We start from the raw sequence: 17,950 nt of genomic DNA on the forward strand, positions 1-17,950 counted from the left end.
ACTATTATTGGTTTGGGGACTAAAGTGGTGAAAAGTCACATTTCTGCCTTCATGGAGTTTATAGTCTAGAGGAAGAGACTCACTACATACAAGAACAAGTAAACAGTATAATTCCAGATATTCTTAATGCTATGAAGAAGATACAGCAGGGTAAGGAATAGAGTGCGTCTCTCTGTTGGGGTGTTGTAGAAGATGGGGATACATATGGACTCAACATGACATGTTCTTGTCCAGGTGCCCAGAATGAATGTTACCAAGTGAAGCACCAGAGTTTTCAAGTTTCTTCTTTTTTTCTAAATATTTATGAAATTTATTCTTACTGACAAACTTAGTTTTTATATTGTTCTTTACCTAAACAGGATATCTACCTCATTTGTTAACTTAAAATATTTTAGCCAAAAGAAAAACATTGTGACATTTATGTTTTGAAAATCCAAGTATGTAAAAAGTGACAATTTGATCAATTATATAACTTAGTTTAATATTTCATTTTTTATTAAGAATCAGCAATTTAATCATACATATTCTTTAGAGAATGTCAGTACACTTTTGGCACAGGAAATAAATTTCTAATCTGTTCATTTTTTAAATCAAGAAATTTGTAGTAATATACACAATTTTATTCTTCTTTTTCATAACTATGATGGTTATATTTAAGAATTCCTTACATATGTCAAATATTTTCTGGTGAAAAAACTAAACATGAGTCTTTGATTCTTAATAAAATATGAAACATTAAAACTTGAATTATATTTCAGATTTCAGTTAATGTTGTTTCATTTTACCTTGCAGTTGTAGTGACAGCAGGTTGCTGAATGGGGATAATATAACCTCCTCTAAGATGTAATCCTATTTTGTCTCCTGGAAGATACATATCAACACGTTGTTTTTTCCATGGCCTTTTTGCACCCTAATGTTTGGAAGATAAAAACATTTTTTATTATTTCAAGGATATTAAATCCCATTTCACAAGAATTATGCATAGAATGTACACACATAAATAATTTTTACTACTAGCAATTCATGTCATTTTAATGAATATTAACATGTTTTCTAACTTTCAAAGAAAACTTTTTTTTCAGTTTACTGAACTAATCAATAGGAAAATAAGTTCACTTTATCAAAAAAAATCAACATAGAGAAATCCATTTCTCTTCTACAATAATTAACAATATTCTTAATTAGCCTTGCTTTTTATTTTTTGTTCTCATTTAAAGTTAACCACATCTTTAGAAAGGATTTTTAAATCATCACTGTTTCTTATAAAATAAACCTGCTTAGCAAATATAAATGCTATACAAAATATTTCTCTTTAAAATAAATACTTCTCAGAAGGTCTGGTGAATTAAAAAAAAATAGGCTGTGTGTATGAATCCTGCTATGTTGCCTTTTCAAGGTTGAAATGAAAATCTTTCCCTAACATTTCAATATAATGTATAAAAACAAATGTTTATGATTAGCTCAATACTCAGTTTTTTTGGCTATAAGATAAGTATGTAAAATAGGAAAAGTATTAAAATAAGTTACCACTTCTTCCTAAAATTACTCTTGACCTTTTATTTCCACAATTTAAAACAGATAAGCCTTTATACTAAAGAATATAACTTCATATTAATCGTGTGCAACAAAATGTATATATACCTGCACAGACTTTAACACATTGTTAAAATTTAGAATATTTTAATAATAATAACAAATACTGAAATAAAATATGCTGTGTGTTTGGAGTTAAGTTTCCTTTACAGATGTTGGATAATATAATACTTTGGAGTCTATTATTATATTAGGTTACTTACAGTTTCATAATCATACCAAGTAGCATTAGGGATGTATGCACTCACTATAGTTGCTCCCTAAAATAAAGCAAGATAATTTATACGCATATGTATTTTTTTTTTACTTCAGTACTTAACAGAAGAGAAACACATCAAATATTAAGTTGGATTTTCATAGTGAAGGGAAATAAAACCTTCTTTGTATTGTTACACTTAAATATTTCTGTAAGTAATATTCAAAAGACTATTTTACTAGTTTAAGATAATATCACAATATAAAATATTCCAAAAGCAAAAATGAAATGAATTTAAGTGGCAATTAAAATAGTGGATGCAGGCATCTGTACTATTATAACCTACATGGTAATTGTGAGTGTGAACATATTCATTTCTGTATATTTCCATGACATACAGACTTTTAAGTAATAGGTTAAAAACAAATATCTCATTCTACTGTTTTTCAACATTTTCATATGATCTACTGTTTTTCAAGTCCTCCTTTATTTACAATATAGCAAAATTTTAATGTCTGTCTACTTAAATGAGAGTTTCTTCTTATTATTATAAGATTTGATTTGATTTCATAAATAGTTCTCTTTTTGAGAAGAATACTAATTGTATATAATTTTCTCCCCAATTACAGTTACATATTATATATCTGAAAAGCATAAGTCTACTTAATATATTTATTATAATTTTTCAAAATTTCTTCTACATTTTAGAATTCAATTTGACATTTACCAGGCTGAAACAGTCTATTGAGTAAAATTTATTATCCAAATGTTTTGTAATTTAGTGTGGCTTTGGTTACACAAAGTTCCCTTTAAGCAATAAATTTATTAAAATTGTAAAACCTACCTGTCTCAAGACAGGGGTAATAAGTAAACAGGGGCCCCACAGGAATTGAGTGTCCTCAATCCAGCTGTTAGTATCCTCATAAAATCTAAGAACAACAACAATGTTTACAATATAAAGATAAAAAATAAGTTTATCCAAATCTCTCATTTGGTTTATCTTTTAAGTTTTTCCCTGGGAATAATTATTAACTTTAATTTTACTTGTTTGATATGTCATTTTGAATCAACAGTTCTTACATCCTTATGGTTCATCTAACACTCAAAAAAAAGAATGGCAGGAAGGAAGGGAGAGAGATGAGAAAGTGGGGAGAGATGAGGAGAGGAAATTGGTTCATTTGGGACTCAAAAAAAAATCTATCATATATGATAAGGCTCAATTTTATCTGTAGTAAACAATTGTTTTGGCTAATTCATTTTCTCCTATAAGATAGGTTCATAAAGTGTCAGAAATCTTTCATATTCTACTTTCTTCTCTTTAAACTCTTTCTTTATAAACCCCCATTTTAACTTGGATTTGAAAGGATCTTTAGTTATTTCTTGAGGGAAGGTCCTTCTTTGGTCAAGATATACAAAACAAGCACAATTTGTTGTTTTGTAATGATAGTATACTCGATCTATATTTAGATAATTGTCATAATATGTGCATGATTATGTTTTAATAATTCTGTATTTCATCTTGCTTACTGATATTTCTCTAATATATTCTACATATCTTTTGCTTTTAAATTCTATATAATTCTTTCATTTCTAGATTATTCCTGTCCAATTCACCAAATTAATTATATTTACTACTAGCATTCCACAATTCATCAAATCATCTATACAAATGTAAGAACAAACAGCAGAAATCTGCTTGACATCTGATTTACTTCCATTCATTTTTCAATATATGTCTGAATATAATTTGAAAGACATTGAACATAATACTCACTCATGAAGAAATGGCCTTGCTACTGTTTCTCCAAACATATGGGCTTTATAAAACAGAGTATAGAGGAAAGGTAGTAAGGTATAGCGAATATTCAAATAATGCCTTGATGAATTAACCAAAAGAGAATTCTGTCCAAAAAATGCTGGATCCTGATGCTGTGGGATAAACAGAGGAATTGAAGTAAGAAAGCTAGAATATGAATAAAAATTAAAATAGAAGCATTAATCCATTTTTGAAAATCAAATTGAATACTTTTCAGCTTGTTTATAAAAAGTTGTGATTACTCCTACTTCCATCATCAAATTATATGAATATTTCTATTTTTATATATTCATTTACATATATTATTAATTAAACTTTATTGTAAAGTGGGCATCTCTCATTTAAACATACACAGAGAAAATGAAAAAATATTTTAACGAAGAATTCTTTATTTCTATTATTGTGGTAGATTGAATTACTGGTTCCAGTTTTCATGCTTCCATGTACTCACAATTTTTGCATACATAATTTTTTACATAAACATTGCAGTCTCTACCTCTAAAGGTGGAGTGTACTGCCCCACCACTTGACTTTGTGCTCAGTTACATGACATACTCTGGCCAATGGAGTCTAAGTACATGTGACGCCTTCACCTTCAAGGAAGGGTTTGAAATGTGCTTACATGAGGACTTGCTGCCTTGTCCCTTTCCATTGCCATTAGAACGATAAGCCCAGGTGGTCAGCTAGCCCAGGGATAAAGGGAACAGAGCTGCCTGGCCAGCCTGTAGGCTTGCAAATTGAAGGACAGCCTCCCTGCTGAGCCCAAGCAAGATCAACTGACTCTCTCAGCCAAGGTGTAACGATGTGAGCAATTTACTGAGATTGCCTGTTATGGGTAACAAAATTAACTGAGGGTACCAGCTATTGCCTCCCTGGATTCACCATCATATTTACCCTAAAGCCATATTTCCCTTTGGCTGCTCCCAGTTAATCAATGAGCAGTGAAGGACTACTGTTCAGGCCCATTCCTGGGAGATATAGGATTCCTCCAGTGGCCAACTTTGCCTTGGAGTCTCCCCACGGGGCTGACAGAGGCTTCCTTAGACCTGGACTGTAGTATGTGACTCTCCCAATCAAACCTCCTTCTTTGCCTATATCTTCATCAGGTTCAGACCTGGATTGTGATCTGAAGGCTATCTCCACCTTCTCCTGCTTCCTTTCCTTTTTCCTTCACAAGCATTTCCTTTCACCAGTAAATCTCTAACATGTCTAATTCTGCCTTGGCATCTACTTTTTTGGAGGACAGAAATAAACATAGAGTATAATGCAATTCATACCAAGATTTCCCAATAACACACATTTCTTGAAAGCATCATTTAGGCAGTTTAGCAAGTGACTAACATTCAATTTATACCTTTTACTTCTGTACTATCATGCTTCCTTCCAGGCTGAGCTCTGAGTGGTTGTCCCTCTTCTCAAACAGAATTAAACCCCACTGTGTGAAGAGTGAATAATTTCTCAACCAACATGCACTTAGTTGACTTATGTTTTCACCTAATTTCCCCATTCCCTCTGAAAAATGTGCCTATGAGAACCTACGGCATGCTTAGTGCTCAGGGTTGGTAAAATAGCTCCCCATCGGTTCAGATGCATGTTGTAAATGTGTTAGTTTTATTTTTTCCCCACCTGTCATTCCAATTTTATTTATTATAGAAAGATTCTGGACTCAAACTGCTTTCCAATATCTTTAATTTCTTGTGTATCTTTAATGAAACAAAAACTAGAAATCCTTAATAGTATATTATATTTTTTCATGGAAGAAAAGTCACCTGGAATTTATATTGTTAGAATCTAAGAATTTAGACTCACAAAAATCTTTGGCTTTAATTGAAAATATACATGCCTTAGGCTTGAATAAAATATTTATGGTGTGACTATATTATGTTCTATGATTTCCTTATTAGACCATATTCTAATATACAAAATATGTATAGGCCTTGAGAAGATAAGCTCTAATTCTTCTTTAAGAATTATGCTACAAACTTTCAGCCCAGATCCTCTATAGATATAAATTTAAGTACATTGCTAAAAATAGACTTGTGTTTTATATTGAAACATGAAAAACAAGAGGCATTTACCTCATATCCATCAGCATTGTGGTTTCTGGAAAATGGATAAAATGCCCCAAGTTGCATCCATCTTCTGCAAAGTTCTTCCGTGGTCTCAGCCACAAATCCACAGATATCTGCTCCAACCTAAGTTATATATATATATATATATATAATTTATCATGTATAGATTCTCAGATTTGCCCAGAACATCACATTTTATGCCTCAAATGATTAATTTGCACTATTTAGGAACTTTACGTTTTACTGTCTTCACACACTCTTCCTTAGCCTAGTTTCTTTATTTTCCATTTTTGCCATATACTTGCCTCTAATGTATAAAGCTGAAATTGTATTAGTAAAATGTTTTGCTTCTTAATCCAAGGCTCACATCCTATGATTTGATTTATCCCATTGATAATATATTAGTGTAGGAATAAAAGAGTAAAAAAAAAAATTGCCAGATATATACTCATATAAAATTGCATTCCTTTTTCTTCAAGGACCCTCCAGAAAAAACTACTACCCTTAATTAAGTACTTACTGTTTACAAGCATTTCTTTTTTTTTTCAAAATAGTACATTTGTATCTATAAACAATATATAACATTGTTTTACATGATTTTTCACTTTATATGAATTATATGTTGAATGCATTACACTGCATTTCATTTTTCTCACAAAGCATTATTTTTGTGAGATTTAATTATGTTAATGTAGCTGTAGTTCTGTATTTTATGGGATCCTATCACTATAAAATATACTTTTATGAAATGTGTGTATTGGTTTCTTTCTGAATATGTAAAAAATTTACTTATTCTGTAGTACATATATCTACATAGGATTTTTTTTTTTGATTTATTGGAAATGTACATTGTTTAATCAAACCTGGTTATAAACATTTATAATCACAGTAACAATACATAAAATTTCCAATTGCTTCATTTTCTTGACAATTTTTGATATTTTTAGACTTTTAATTTTTACCACCTATATATACAATATATCTTACCAAACTTCTTGCATTCCTCTAATTATAAGAAAAGCAGAAAAAATTTTCATATTTGTATTGAGTCCATATGGGTTTCTCTTCTTATAGAATAGCCTATTTATATTCTTTTTAATTTTTCTATTGTTTTTATCTTCTACAAATTTACTTCAAATTAAATACTAATCCTTTATTGGCTATATGAATTGAAAATATAAATTCCAGTAGTAGGCAACATTTTATTTTTAACTTTTTAAAATAGACTTTTGATGAACAGAAGTTTTCATTTAGTTGAAATCAAATTTGCTTCTTTATTATTTGTCCCTTCTATGTTCTGTTTAAGAAATTTTTCTTTTAACGTTATGTCAAAAACTTACCCACTTATATTTTCTTCTTAGATGTTTAAAGTTTACTTTTCACATGTAGGTCTTTAGTCCATCTGGGATTGATTTTTGTGTACAGTGTGAGACATGGATCCATTTTATTTGGTTTCTTAAACGGATAATCATTTGTTCATATGAATGGTTGATTTACAGTGATAGTGCTATCATTAAACGCATTTTCATTAACGCATGGACCCATGTCTTATTTTGTCATCTTAATTTATTTGAATATTCACAGTTAAGTATCACTGTGCTATATTACTGTTTTATCTGGTAAGGTAAATCCTTGTGCTCTTTTCTACTTCTTTAAATTGTACTGTCTTCCACATGAAGTTTAGAATAATCTTTTATGTTCTCCAAATTCCCTTTAGTTTAAATTGGAATATCGCTGATTTGGACAATAGTTTGGGGAGAATGCATACTTCTAATATTTTGAGACTTCTTATCCATAAACATGGTATATCTTTAATTTATTTAGTTATTAAAATTCTCTCAAAAAAGTCCTACACTTGGTTTTAATATTTATTCTTAGCTATTGTTTATTAATCAGTTGCTACACTAACAATTTATCTTGAAATACATTGTAACATTGCTTATTTCTTCTTTTTTTGAACAAAATTTGCCATTAATTTGTAACTTTATTCAATTTTCAGACACCTTTGTACTTCAACTTTGTTAATTTTTCTCTAAAGACATTGTTTTCATTGCATTCATTTCTTCTCTTATTTTCACTACCTACAGCTTTATTTGATTTTTCTTTCTGCATTCTTAATCATGCATTTCACTAATATTTAACCATTCTTATTTTTAATCTAAGCATTTAAGGCTAAAATTTTTCCTTTAAGTATGAATTTAGCTGATAGCCCAGAGTTTTGATATGAAATAAAACTGTTCACATTCAGTTCTAAGATTTTTCTTCCCATTTCCATTCAGTTATTTTGGTGAATCATTTGATAATGTATTATTTTTTAGTTTCCAAATTCAAAACTCAGTGTGGGTTAGCTTTTCTTTTGTTTGTTTGGTTTGTTTTTGGTTTTCAATTTGTTCAATGTATATGAAAGAAGGAATAAATGAATTACTATGATTTCTTAGATATTCTAAATTTATTTTGTTATGTAATGGCTCCATTTAGTGTTGAATATCAACAATGTATATTTTTTCTTTGTTTCATATAGGGACTTACCAGATTTTTTATGTTTAGAATTGCCTCATATACATTTTTCTGTCCTTTTATTTTATCTTTTAAATAGGAGAAACAGCTTTATTATTTTTTAACCTAAACTGATTATGTAGTATTTTAAATATATCTAGACTTTTGACATTTACTTTTATTATGATCTCAAATGTGAATTTTCCTTTAACATTTTCTCTGGTACTTTATATTTATTATGTAAGCTTTTTCTATGCCTTGTTTATATTGATATTTGTTTCATGAATTAGTTTGACTTGATTGAATTTTGTTCATTCCCACTTTAATAGCTTGAATGTTGTAGTCATCATCCACATTCTTAATTTTCTCGTAAATTCTCTAAGAATAAAGATTGAAATCTTCTGTCACATATCTTGAATCATTTTACCAAAAGTCACTCAGATAAAATTACAAAATTAAGTGTAATTACTGTTTTTATGAATAACATTGTATAAAACTGCTTACCAAAGGCATTCCAAACAAACCAAACTCCAGCATTCCGGAAATAGACCATTCCATTTGTTCCCATGAAGCAGTATTGTCTCCTAACCAATGTGCAGCATAGCTTCCAGTTCCAGCAAAAGTTGACCGGGTGAGAATAAAGCTTCTCTTATTAGGAAAAACTTTTTGTACAGCTCTAAAAATAAAATTAAATTAATAAATAACATTTATTTTAAAATACTGACATTTATCAATTATAATATCTTAATTTTACATTCATATATTACATTTCCTAGAGCCAAGCCATATTATTTGCCACCATTTTATCAATATATTATATCAATTCCATATTTAGCTATCAATATTTACTTAGTTAAATACACTTGAATCAACAGAGAGAAAAGAAATCTTTTAGAAATGATCTAGACTTTGAATAATTTTCTTTCTTTTTTATTGAAGTATAGTCGGTTTACAATGTGTTAATTTCTGGTGTACAGCATAGTGATTCTATATATACATATATATATTCCTCTTCATGTTCTTTTTCATTATAGGCTATTATAAGATATTGAATACAGTTTCCTGTTGTTTTTTATCTATTTTTATATAGTAGTTAGTATCTGCAAATCCCAAACTCCCAATTTATCCCATCCCATCATAACTATCTGTGGAATCTAGAAAAATATGATACAAATGAACTTATTTGCAAAACAAAGACAGAATCACAGATACAGAAAATAAACTTATGAGTGATTTTTTTCTACCAAATTAAACATGTACTTTTTGTATCTACTCAGTATTTGTTTTTGAAATGTATGATTTAAACTCATTGAAATCTCTTTATACTACAAAATGTGATAATCAGAATTTGAAACTGATAGACATTTTTGTGGCACAATGATGTTACTTATGTCTTAATGCATGCATTTTCAAATATTAGCAAGCAATGTTGAAATAAAATTTACATATTTGAAAGGCATTTTATTTTATTTGTTTCAAGAAGTTCACCATCAACAAATACGAGCATTATTCATCTCACTTCTGTTGATACCTGAATATTGCTGACAATTTTTTTTCCATAATTAGAAAATAATCAGAACAAGGAGACAAAAATTAATTTAGTATATAAAATTATCTACACTATCATAGTAAAAATATAATAATATTCTCAGGTGCTTTTTCTATAATATTACCTTTATAATATGAACTACAATGTTGCTTTTTCTTTTCTAAAATTTATTTACTTATGCACTATGATATATAATGCTCAACTGAGTTTAAGTGAAGTAAATAAACACTATGAAGACAGTGTATAAAATTTTTGGTATCATGGTATGATTCGGGACCAAACATGAGTTTGTATTAAAATTTGATCACAATTGTTTGTGAGAAAATTTAAAATTTCTTGACCCAGAATCTAGGCTTTATTGACTGTTGCATCATAGATCCTTTTACAATGCTTGGAAAATAGTATGCAATCAACATATGATTGATCTTTTCCTTTGTTTTGTATCATCTTGCTTTTTTTTTGTTGTTTTTGGTGGGGGGAGGTAATCATGTTGCTTTTTAATATACAATTAACATATTCCATTAGAAAATTCCTTTTTGAGATACTAAATAAAAAACTACATTTTAGTTGAAACCCTTGTTTATAAAAAAATAAAGGTTTGTTCTAGAAGCACCATTCTCTGAGGCCAGTTGTGAGGTTCATGCTTAGAACAAATATTCAGAGATAGCAAACTGAATCAAAATTTGAAAGGATAAATCTATACAATAAAACAGAATTACAGCTAAATACATATACCAGATAGTTCTTAATAAATAAGCTCCAAATTTGTGAATATTAGTAAAAGAAGTGATGTTTTTAATGTTCTAATTTTTTACTATGAAAATATTATCTTTCTTTGCTTTTTTACTTTTATTATTATCCAAATATATGTAAATCACCAAATATACATCAGGCAATAATTATGAAAGGGATTTCTGAGTGAAACTGCACTTACTTCTCTGTGGCTATGGCCATACTGTATCCGTAGAGGCTATGAACATCATATTGTTTCCCCCAGTATTGCACAGCATCCATGCAAATTGTTTTGGAATACATGAGTTTGTCAAGAATATCTTAGAAAAAATATAAAAGGAATATTTCTTAAGAAATATTTTGCCATTTTAAACTTTATAATCCTTAAATGACATGCTATGTAATATCATATTTAGTTAAAAATAATGAAAGTTGACAATTTACACCAAGTTCCAATTAGGTCTCCACTCATATTGATTAACCATTAGATTTGCACTATAGTAATAAATATTCCATTTCCTAATTACAATCATATGAAAAATAGGCTTTAACATGTGTATAGAAATATATCGATCTGTGTTGTAAATCATGTAACTACAGACCCATTTGAAAGCTTTATAATTTATTTAAATATGATCTAATTACATACATGCAGAGCTGTCACACAATTACAAATCATTTAAATCTCTGCTTTTCAGTTTTTCTGCTTTAATTTGCAGACTTATATGATGTTGTGACAATTATTGTTATTTTTCTTTAGATTGCCTTAAAGTGATATATTCCCCTAAGATCACCTATTTTTGTTTGGTAAAAGTTTTACCCAATTTTAATGGTGAAAAGAGGTTCTTAGAATACATGAGATGTAACTCTTCATATTAGGTACATCTAATAAACTGCAGCGACTTACAGCAAAGTGCTCATGGAAAAAAAAATGGTCACTTAAATTATGATTTCAAACAAATTCTGTTTGTCTTCATTAATTATTTAATAATGGGCAATTCATCAGTGGTAAACATAACTCAATATTTTACACCAAAATTTAGAAGTATGCTCCATTTCTTAGGCATAAATATTTTGGCCAAAAGTAAAACAAGCAAATAAACAAAAAAACACACATGTATTTCAGGCTCTCAAAATTATATAAAAGTTTGTGATTTGGAAATATACTCTGGAATTTACCAGTAAATAAGGACAGTTATCCTCAGTTAATGGTAAAGAGATAATTAAATAAACTTTACCAGGAGTAAAAGGTGGATAATTCAGGTTGTTGTCACTGCATCCTTTCTTTGAACCTTGAACAAAGCTGGAAACTTCATTCATGTCCTGAGTGGATATAAGATAAAGAACAGCAGATTTTAAGTAATTATAAATTATAGAAGCAAAAACTCTGTTTGTCTGCAAACATTTTACCTAGGGCAACCATTATGTTCCATAAGTCCTAGATGACAACCTGCAAACTTGCTTAACTATACCCACTATCTGATCTACCTCTGGGTATCGACAAGTCATTATACTTAGAAAAATATTTTTGCTTTTGCATGCATGTATATACCAGATAAGAGAGGTATTTTAGATAGAATTAAGGAATTATATACAACCAAAATGTATTTCATTTACCTAGTTTTAACTATACCTATAAAGCACTAATTACATTAGAAGTATTAAGCAACTGTCTTTTCCAAATAGTTGTATCAGTATTTTCACTGTGAGTCTATTATTGTACATAGTTCCAGCACATTCATTTATTCAACATAGTTTATTAGTTTCGCTGGCATATATCTAGCTTCTATGATGTGCATTGCTAGCAGCTAGGCATTGCACTCTGCCTAGCCCACAAGTCCTACACTCTCATGAGAGAATGAAAGTGAATAAAAGCAAATAGCTTTTTAGTATTCTAATGAAAATAGTTTCTGACCTTATTGAATCCCTGGAAAAGTCTCAAGAAACCCTATGGCTGCTGGGTCACATTGTGAGAACCAGTGACCTAAACATCTCTTGGAGTCAGAGATTATTATAGTGGGGTATTGTGTTTATGGATTTTCTTGCCATGTAAACTGAGGCCCCAATACTGTCTTGCTATTTACTAGTTCTATGCGCATAACAAGTTATGTAAAATATTTAGACTGAAAAACGGATAATTCATGTAAAATCATATATTACACTACACATGGCCAAGAAATATGTATTTCTTACTCGTCTGTTAATTGCACCAAATGACTTCTGTACATTTTGAGCCTTATTTCCCACATCTCTGTAATATGTTGTCAGCTCTCACAAAGGCATCACACTCAGTTAAGTGCCTTGTTAATTTTGTTATCCTCAGAGGAAGAATGTTCTCTCTAACACTGTCCCCTTCTCCCATCCACATCATGCCCAGATGGAATTAATGTGAGAAATTAAGGCTGCTCAAGGGAGAAAAGAATACATTTCTCATTGTGATACAGATTTTAAAAGGTAAATGTTTCCATTTCCTAAATATCTTCTTAGTAATCACAAAGAATGACAATTATGTAGTTTTTCTAAAGTATACATTGGGGTCGTTTACTGAAATTTACTGATATATTCATTTTTAAATTCATTTACTGAAATTACCTGATGTTTAATTTGTGTTCCTATCTCCAGTAAAATTAATACAAAGACATACTATAGTTGTACAGTCAATAGTTTTAGTTGAACCTAAGTATTTTTTTCTTCATGAATGCACCAACTGAATCAAATTAAAAAACAGCTTTAACTACTGAAACTCATAACTGGAATTGAGTTGCATTATTTTAAATTTTAAGAATCTTTTTCTAAGCCATTTTAATACCTCTAACATATAATATTCACTGAGGAAATACAATGACAAGGCACTTAACTATGAAATTAATGTTATTCTATTTGAATTATATATTCTAATTGAATTATGAAACTTGCAATAAAATTCGCAAGCTCTTCCAGCATTCACTCAAGATAGACATTATTTATGTAGCTTAAGAATAAAAATAAAATATTTAAAATGTAATATAATAACGATTTAAAATAAAATTTAAACACTTTTACATGATTTTAACCATATTTTGCAACAAATATAACATTAGACATCTGATTATCCTTTATTAAAATGTCTTGTCTATAAGGCAAAAATGTATTTTTAACAGGTTAAACTTACTACTCATAATTTAACAGAATTTATTTGTATTTCTTTTAATGTGTTTTGTATTTTTGCATCTTTGAAAATTCTGAAAATATTTTCCCTAACCTATTCAAATGATTTAGTGATGCTACACTTATTTAATGTCATGTAAAACTGAATTTGATTAATATTTTCAATATTACAGTCAGTAGATTCAAAGTATTCTAAGTTGTGAAGCAAAGGACTCAGTGGATTGATAGTAAGTACACCTACAGATATTCAAGTACCATTCAAATCATTTCAAATCTAGTAATGACCATTTCTAGGAATTGTCACCATTGTCACCAAAATCCATTGAAAACTGTATAAAAGGCTGGTGGCATTCCATAACTTCACATTTAAACTGAATCTAAATAAAAATAACCCTATTTTCATAGAAAATTTTAAATATTTCAATTTTTATAAAAATCTTATAAAATGTAGAGGGAATATGAGAAATTAAGCCTCAATTATTTAGATATATAAATGTTTGGCTATATCTTCTCAATGAATTTTGTTTCCCAATACTATACATTAACTTATTACACTTTATTATAGAAGAATTCTGCTTTTAGATTTTAAAGAGTAAAATTATAATAGTAACATGATCACAAAAACATACTTATATTTTCAGAAAAATGAAAATGGTCTTTGAATTTTAAAAATATTGACTAATGCTTTTATTTTGAAACCTCAGCTTCAGTCTTAATTATACCAAATACAGTAGGCTTTTATTTCTCAAATATTAGGAAATTATCTTAAGAATGATACAAAAAAAGAGAATTCAAGTGTAACATGTTTATATGCAAAATCTACTTTTATAATTACAATTAAGCTATCATTTTCTGAAGTGATTTAAACTTAAAGTTCAAAAGCTTTAGCATTGAACCTAAATTAAAAATCTAGTAAATTATAAAACTATTTTAGAATCTGACATGAAAGTAAAATTTCATCACTTAAATAACACTTTTTTTACTATGTATTTTTTCAATCAGAAAAAATAATCTGAAGAAAGTGAAAGTATTAGAGAAACAACATAGCAGCAGAATTCGGTACTTATTCAAGAAAAAGCTGGAAGCAGAATATCTACTGCTTATACATAGTATAATTAATTCAGTGATATTTACTGACCTATGAAATCATACTGATTATTATGTTGTGTTTTGGGTTTTTTTTAAAGCATGAGTCACAATGCTTCTGTGTTAGAATCATAACTACCCTGCCTTTCTCAGATGCTCCTCTTCCTCCCATCCTCTTCCTCTCTTTGGAGATGAATCATGTATTTCGGTCTTCAATTAATGCAGGAAATGGAGCATTCTATCTTTCTATATAGTACAATCAGATTCTCTTTCACTATTCCTAGGTGTCATTTATACTTCTAACTCTGCTCCAAAGGACTCAAACTGTTTCTTATGCAGGAAAAAGAAAGAAATAAGGAAGGAAAAAAAGAGAGAAAGATGATGGAAGAAAGGAAGGAAAGAAGGAAGGAAAGGAAGAAAGGAAGGAAGGAAGTTAGGAAGAAAGAAAGAAAGAAAGAAAGAAAGAAAGAAAGAAAGAAAGAAAGAAAGAAAGGGAAAAGCACCTTTAATTTAAATTAAATAGTTCATTGAAATTGGAGCAAAAATTAAAAACAAAACTCAAGAGCAGATTACAATTTTTTTTTTTGTTATTTCTACCAGAAGCTAGGTATCATCATTGCAATCTCACTAATTTTGCATCAAATGACTAAATCCTCTCCATTTTCATTCTACTACCAATTGTAGGAATTCTGAAGATTTTCCTAACTTACTCAACTCCATGTTGTCATGATGGTGCAAAATAAATAGTTTTAATTGATTAAATAAATAAATAATTGAAACGATTAAATGAATAATTTAAATAATGACTGAATTAATAATGAGCACTTCAGGAAAGTAGAGGTATTGTGACCTAAATAGTCAAAGAAAATATAGCTATTTCTAGACATCCATTATATCCCCTTCCAAAATTCTGGGCAGTTGTAATACTTTGAACAACATCCTTGGTGTTCTCTCTGTGTTCAGGCTTATTATACATTTTTTCTGGAATACAGAATTCTAGGGTTACCAGTAGTTTCATTTCCCAAATGGTGTTATAGTTTCCATAACAAAAGACACTAAATTGTTAACTATCATATAGCATTATTCTAAATAATAAATTTAGTGGCAGGCAACAATAGCTACAGATATAAAACTTCATCCAAAGAAATTTTTAAACATTAGTATTTTTCTTTAATAACTTTGCCAGTAATCTAGAATTTTATTTGCTGTTGTTATTGTTTACCTTGAGATAAAACACTTAACCTATTGCCAATCTTGATGTGTTCTATTTCATAACTAACTAAAAAAGTTTCTAAAGGGTGAGGGCTTATTCAGGTCCATGTTGCTGCAATTGCTTGACTACTGCAGACCTCAATTTAGAGTTTTAACTTTTTATTATTTTTCTAACCCATGAACATGACAGGTATGAGATCTATACATTCTGGAAAAATATAATAAGAACATTATTTTTAAGTTCAATACATTATAAAATATATCTTGGCAACTTAGTAATTATTTTATGGAAAAATAAATCTATATTCATTGTCCAAAATCACAGGTCTCAAATGACTACTTACAATCCAAAGTCCATCATAATTCACTTCTTGATGGAAAAGGTTGCATTCATTTACCCACCATTCTATGCAGTTTGGACTAGTGAAATCAGGGTATACTGTTAATCCTGGCCATACCTGGAAGAACAGATCATTCACACAAATACATAAATAAAAGGAAACATAAATAAATAAAAATTCAAATGAACTAAGTAAAGAGTTAAAAGTTATCAAAGTTACAATGACTCATGTACTATCTATATTTATAATAATTTCAGGCCTATTTTAAAGTGCATGTAAGGGAAAGTAGCTAAAGAAAAGAAAGAGAAAGTGAGAACATGAAGCATTTAAGAAGGGAAAAATATAAGAACGTGGAATGAAGCTGCTATTTTTGACTTCAGTTAAACTTATTTCTTGGCATCCTAGTAGGCTAAGTTAAAAAACAAACAAAAACTATATAATAGTCATTGTCTGATAAAATAAAGCACACTAGTTCATTTCCAAAGGCATTTTTTTCCCAAGAAATTTAAGCAAGAGAATTCCTTATGTATTTATTTTTTATTTAACAAATGAGAATATGACACTTATTGTGTACTAAGTACTGTCCCAATTATTTTTATACTTATTAATTCATTAAATCTTCACTAGAACTTTAGGGGATAGATACTATTTTTATCATCCCTTTACAGATGAGGTAGGCAGTATAATTAAACTCCTTGTACAGATGAAATAAGGGATGAACAGAGAAGTTGAATAACATTTTCACAGTCACACTACTAATAAGTGGCACAAAAGAAATTCAAACCTAGACAATCTTATATCTGAGTCCATGTTATTAAACATTACATATACAATGCTTCCACTTTATGATTTGTGCTTCTTGAAATTATTTTAATTAAAATTTAACATAATGATATTAGGCAACAGAAATTCAATTTCAAATGTATTAGGATAATTAATACTGTTTTATATCCAAATTATGTATATTGGCAATCTGATCTATCCAAATTCAATAGAACAGGTCTTAACAAAATGTATTTTGTGATATATTACTGGGCATTATGAGGAGGAATATTGGTTTTTGTTTCCTGATGGAACTCATAATTATTTGAGGAAAGCTTTCATCAGAAATTTTAACTTTGATGAATGTGATTTAAAAAAGTGATGATTAGGATAGTGTTTATTATTGTAGACAATGTTACAATAAATATGTTTCTATAAATTGATAATTTCTCCTGTTTTATTTCCTTTGACTAAATTACAGAAGTGGAATTATCAAGTCAGTGTATCTAGATATTGATGGTTTTTGATATGTCTTACAAAGTTGTCTCCAAAAGAATAGTTATCCTGGTTTAAAATTATGCCTTTTGAAGTTAAGGCAGTTTTCTGATAGTGTTCCTTATTAGTTCTGTGATATGAAGAAAGTTATCTCTCTTAAATTCACTTTTCTCACATGTAAAGCAATAATTTTAATCATAGCTATCTCACAATTCTATTATGAAGATGTAAACCATAAATCTTAATAACCTGCATGTAAATACTCAATTTATATATGTAATTATTTCATATCAAACTATCAGAATTTTTATAATAATCTAAATTTATCTCATATTTTGTTACCATTAGTTTTAATTGCTTACATAATTGAAAATTGTCTTCTTGCAAAAACTGTTTTAGAGCTAAGTGGAATATTTCCTCTAAAATTTCTCAATGCAATTATTATATCAAATC

The 17,950-nt window shown here is 28.9% G+C and overlaps 1 protein-coding gene across 1 annotated transcript in view; it reads right to left on the reverse strand.

The window, feature by feature from the left end:
- SI (sucrase-isomaltase) overlaps positions 1 to 17,950 on the reverse strand; it is a 69,342-nt gene that overhangs the window by 33,702 nt on the left and 17,690 nt on the right. Inside the window, exons 13-21 of the mRNA XM_064476918.1 lie at positions 16,244 to 16,357; positions 11,693 to 11,777; positions 10,657 to 10,774; positions 8,678 to 8,849; positions 5,684 to 5,800; positions 3,564 to 3,718; positions 2,634 to 2,718; positions 1,797 to 1,853; positions 786 to 910 (exon numbers count right to left, since the gene is read on the reverse strand). Of these exons, the coding sequence (XP_064332988.1) occupies positions 786 to 910; positions 1,797 to 1,853; positions 2,634 to 2,718; positions 3,564 to 3,718; positions 5,684 to 5,800; positions 8,678 to 8,849; positions 10,657 to 10,774; positions 11,693 to 11,777; positions 16,244 to 16,357 (1,028 nt within the window). The remainder of the gene's footprint in view (positions 1 to 785; positions 911 to 1,796; positions 1,854 to 2,633; positions 2,719 to 3,563; positions 3,719 to 5,683; positions 5,801 to 8,677; positions 8,850 to 10,656; positions 10,775 to 11,692; positions 11,778 to 16,243; positions 16,358 to 17,950) is intronic.

The sequence above is a fragment of the Camelus dromedarius genome, chromosome 2, assembly GCF_036321535.1.
Source record: "Camelus dromedarius isolate mCamDro1 chromosome 2, mCamDro1.pat, whole genome shotgun sequence".
Classification (NCBI taxonomy): Eukaryota; Metazoa; Chordata; class Mammalia; order Artiodactyla; family Camelidae; genus Camelus; species Camelus dromedarius.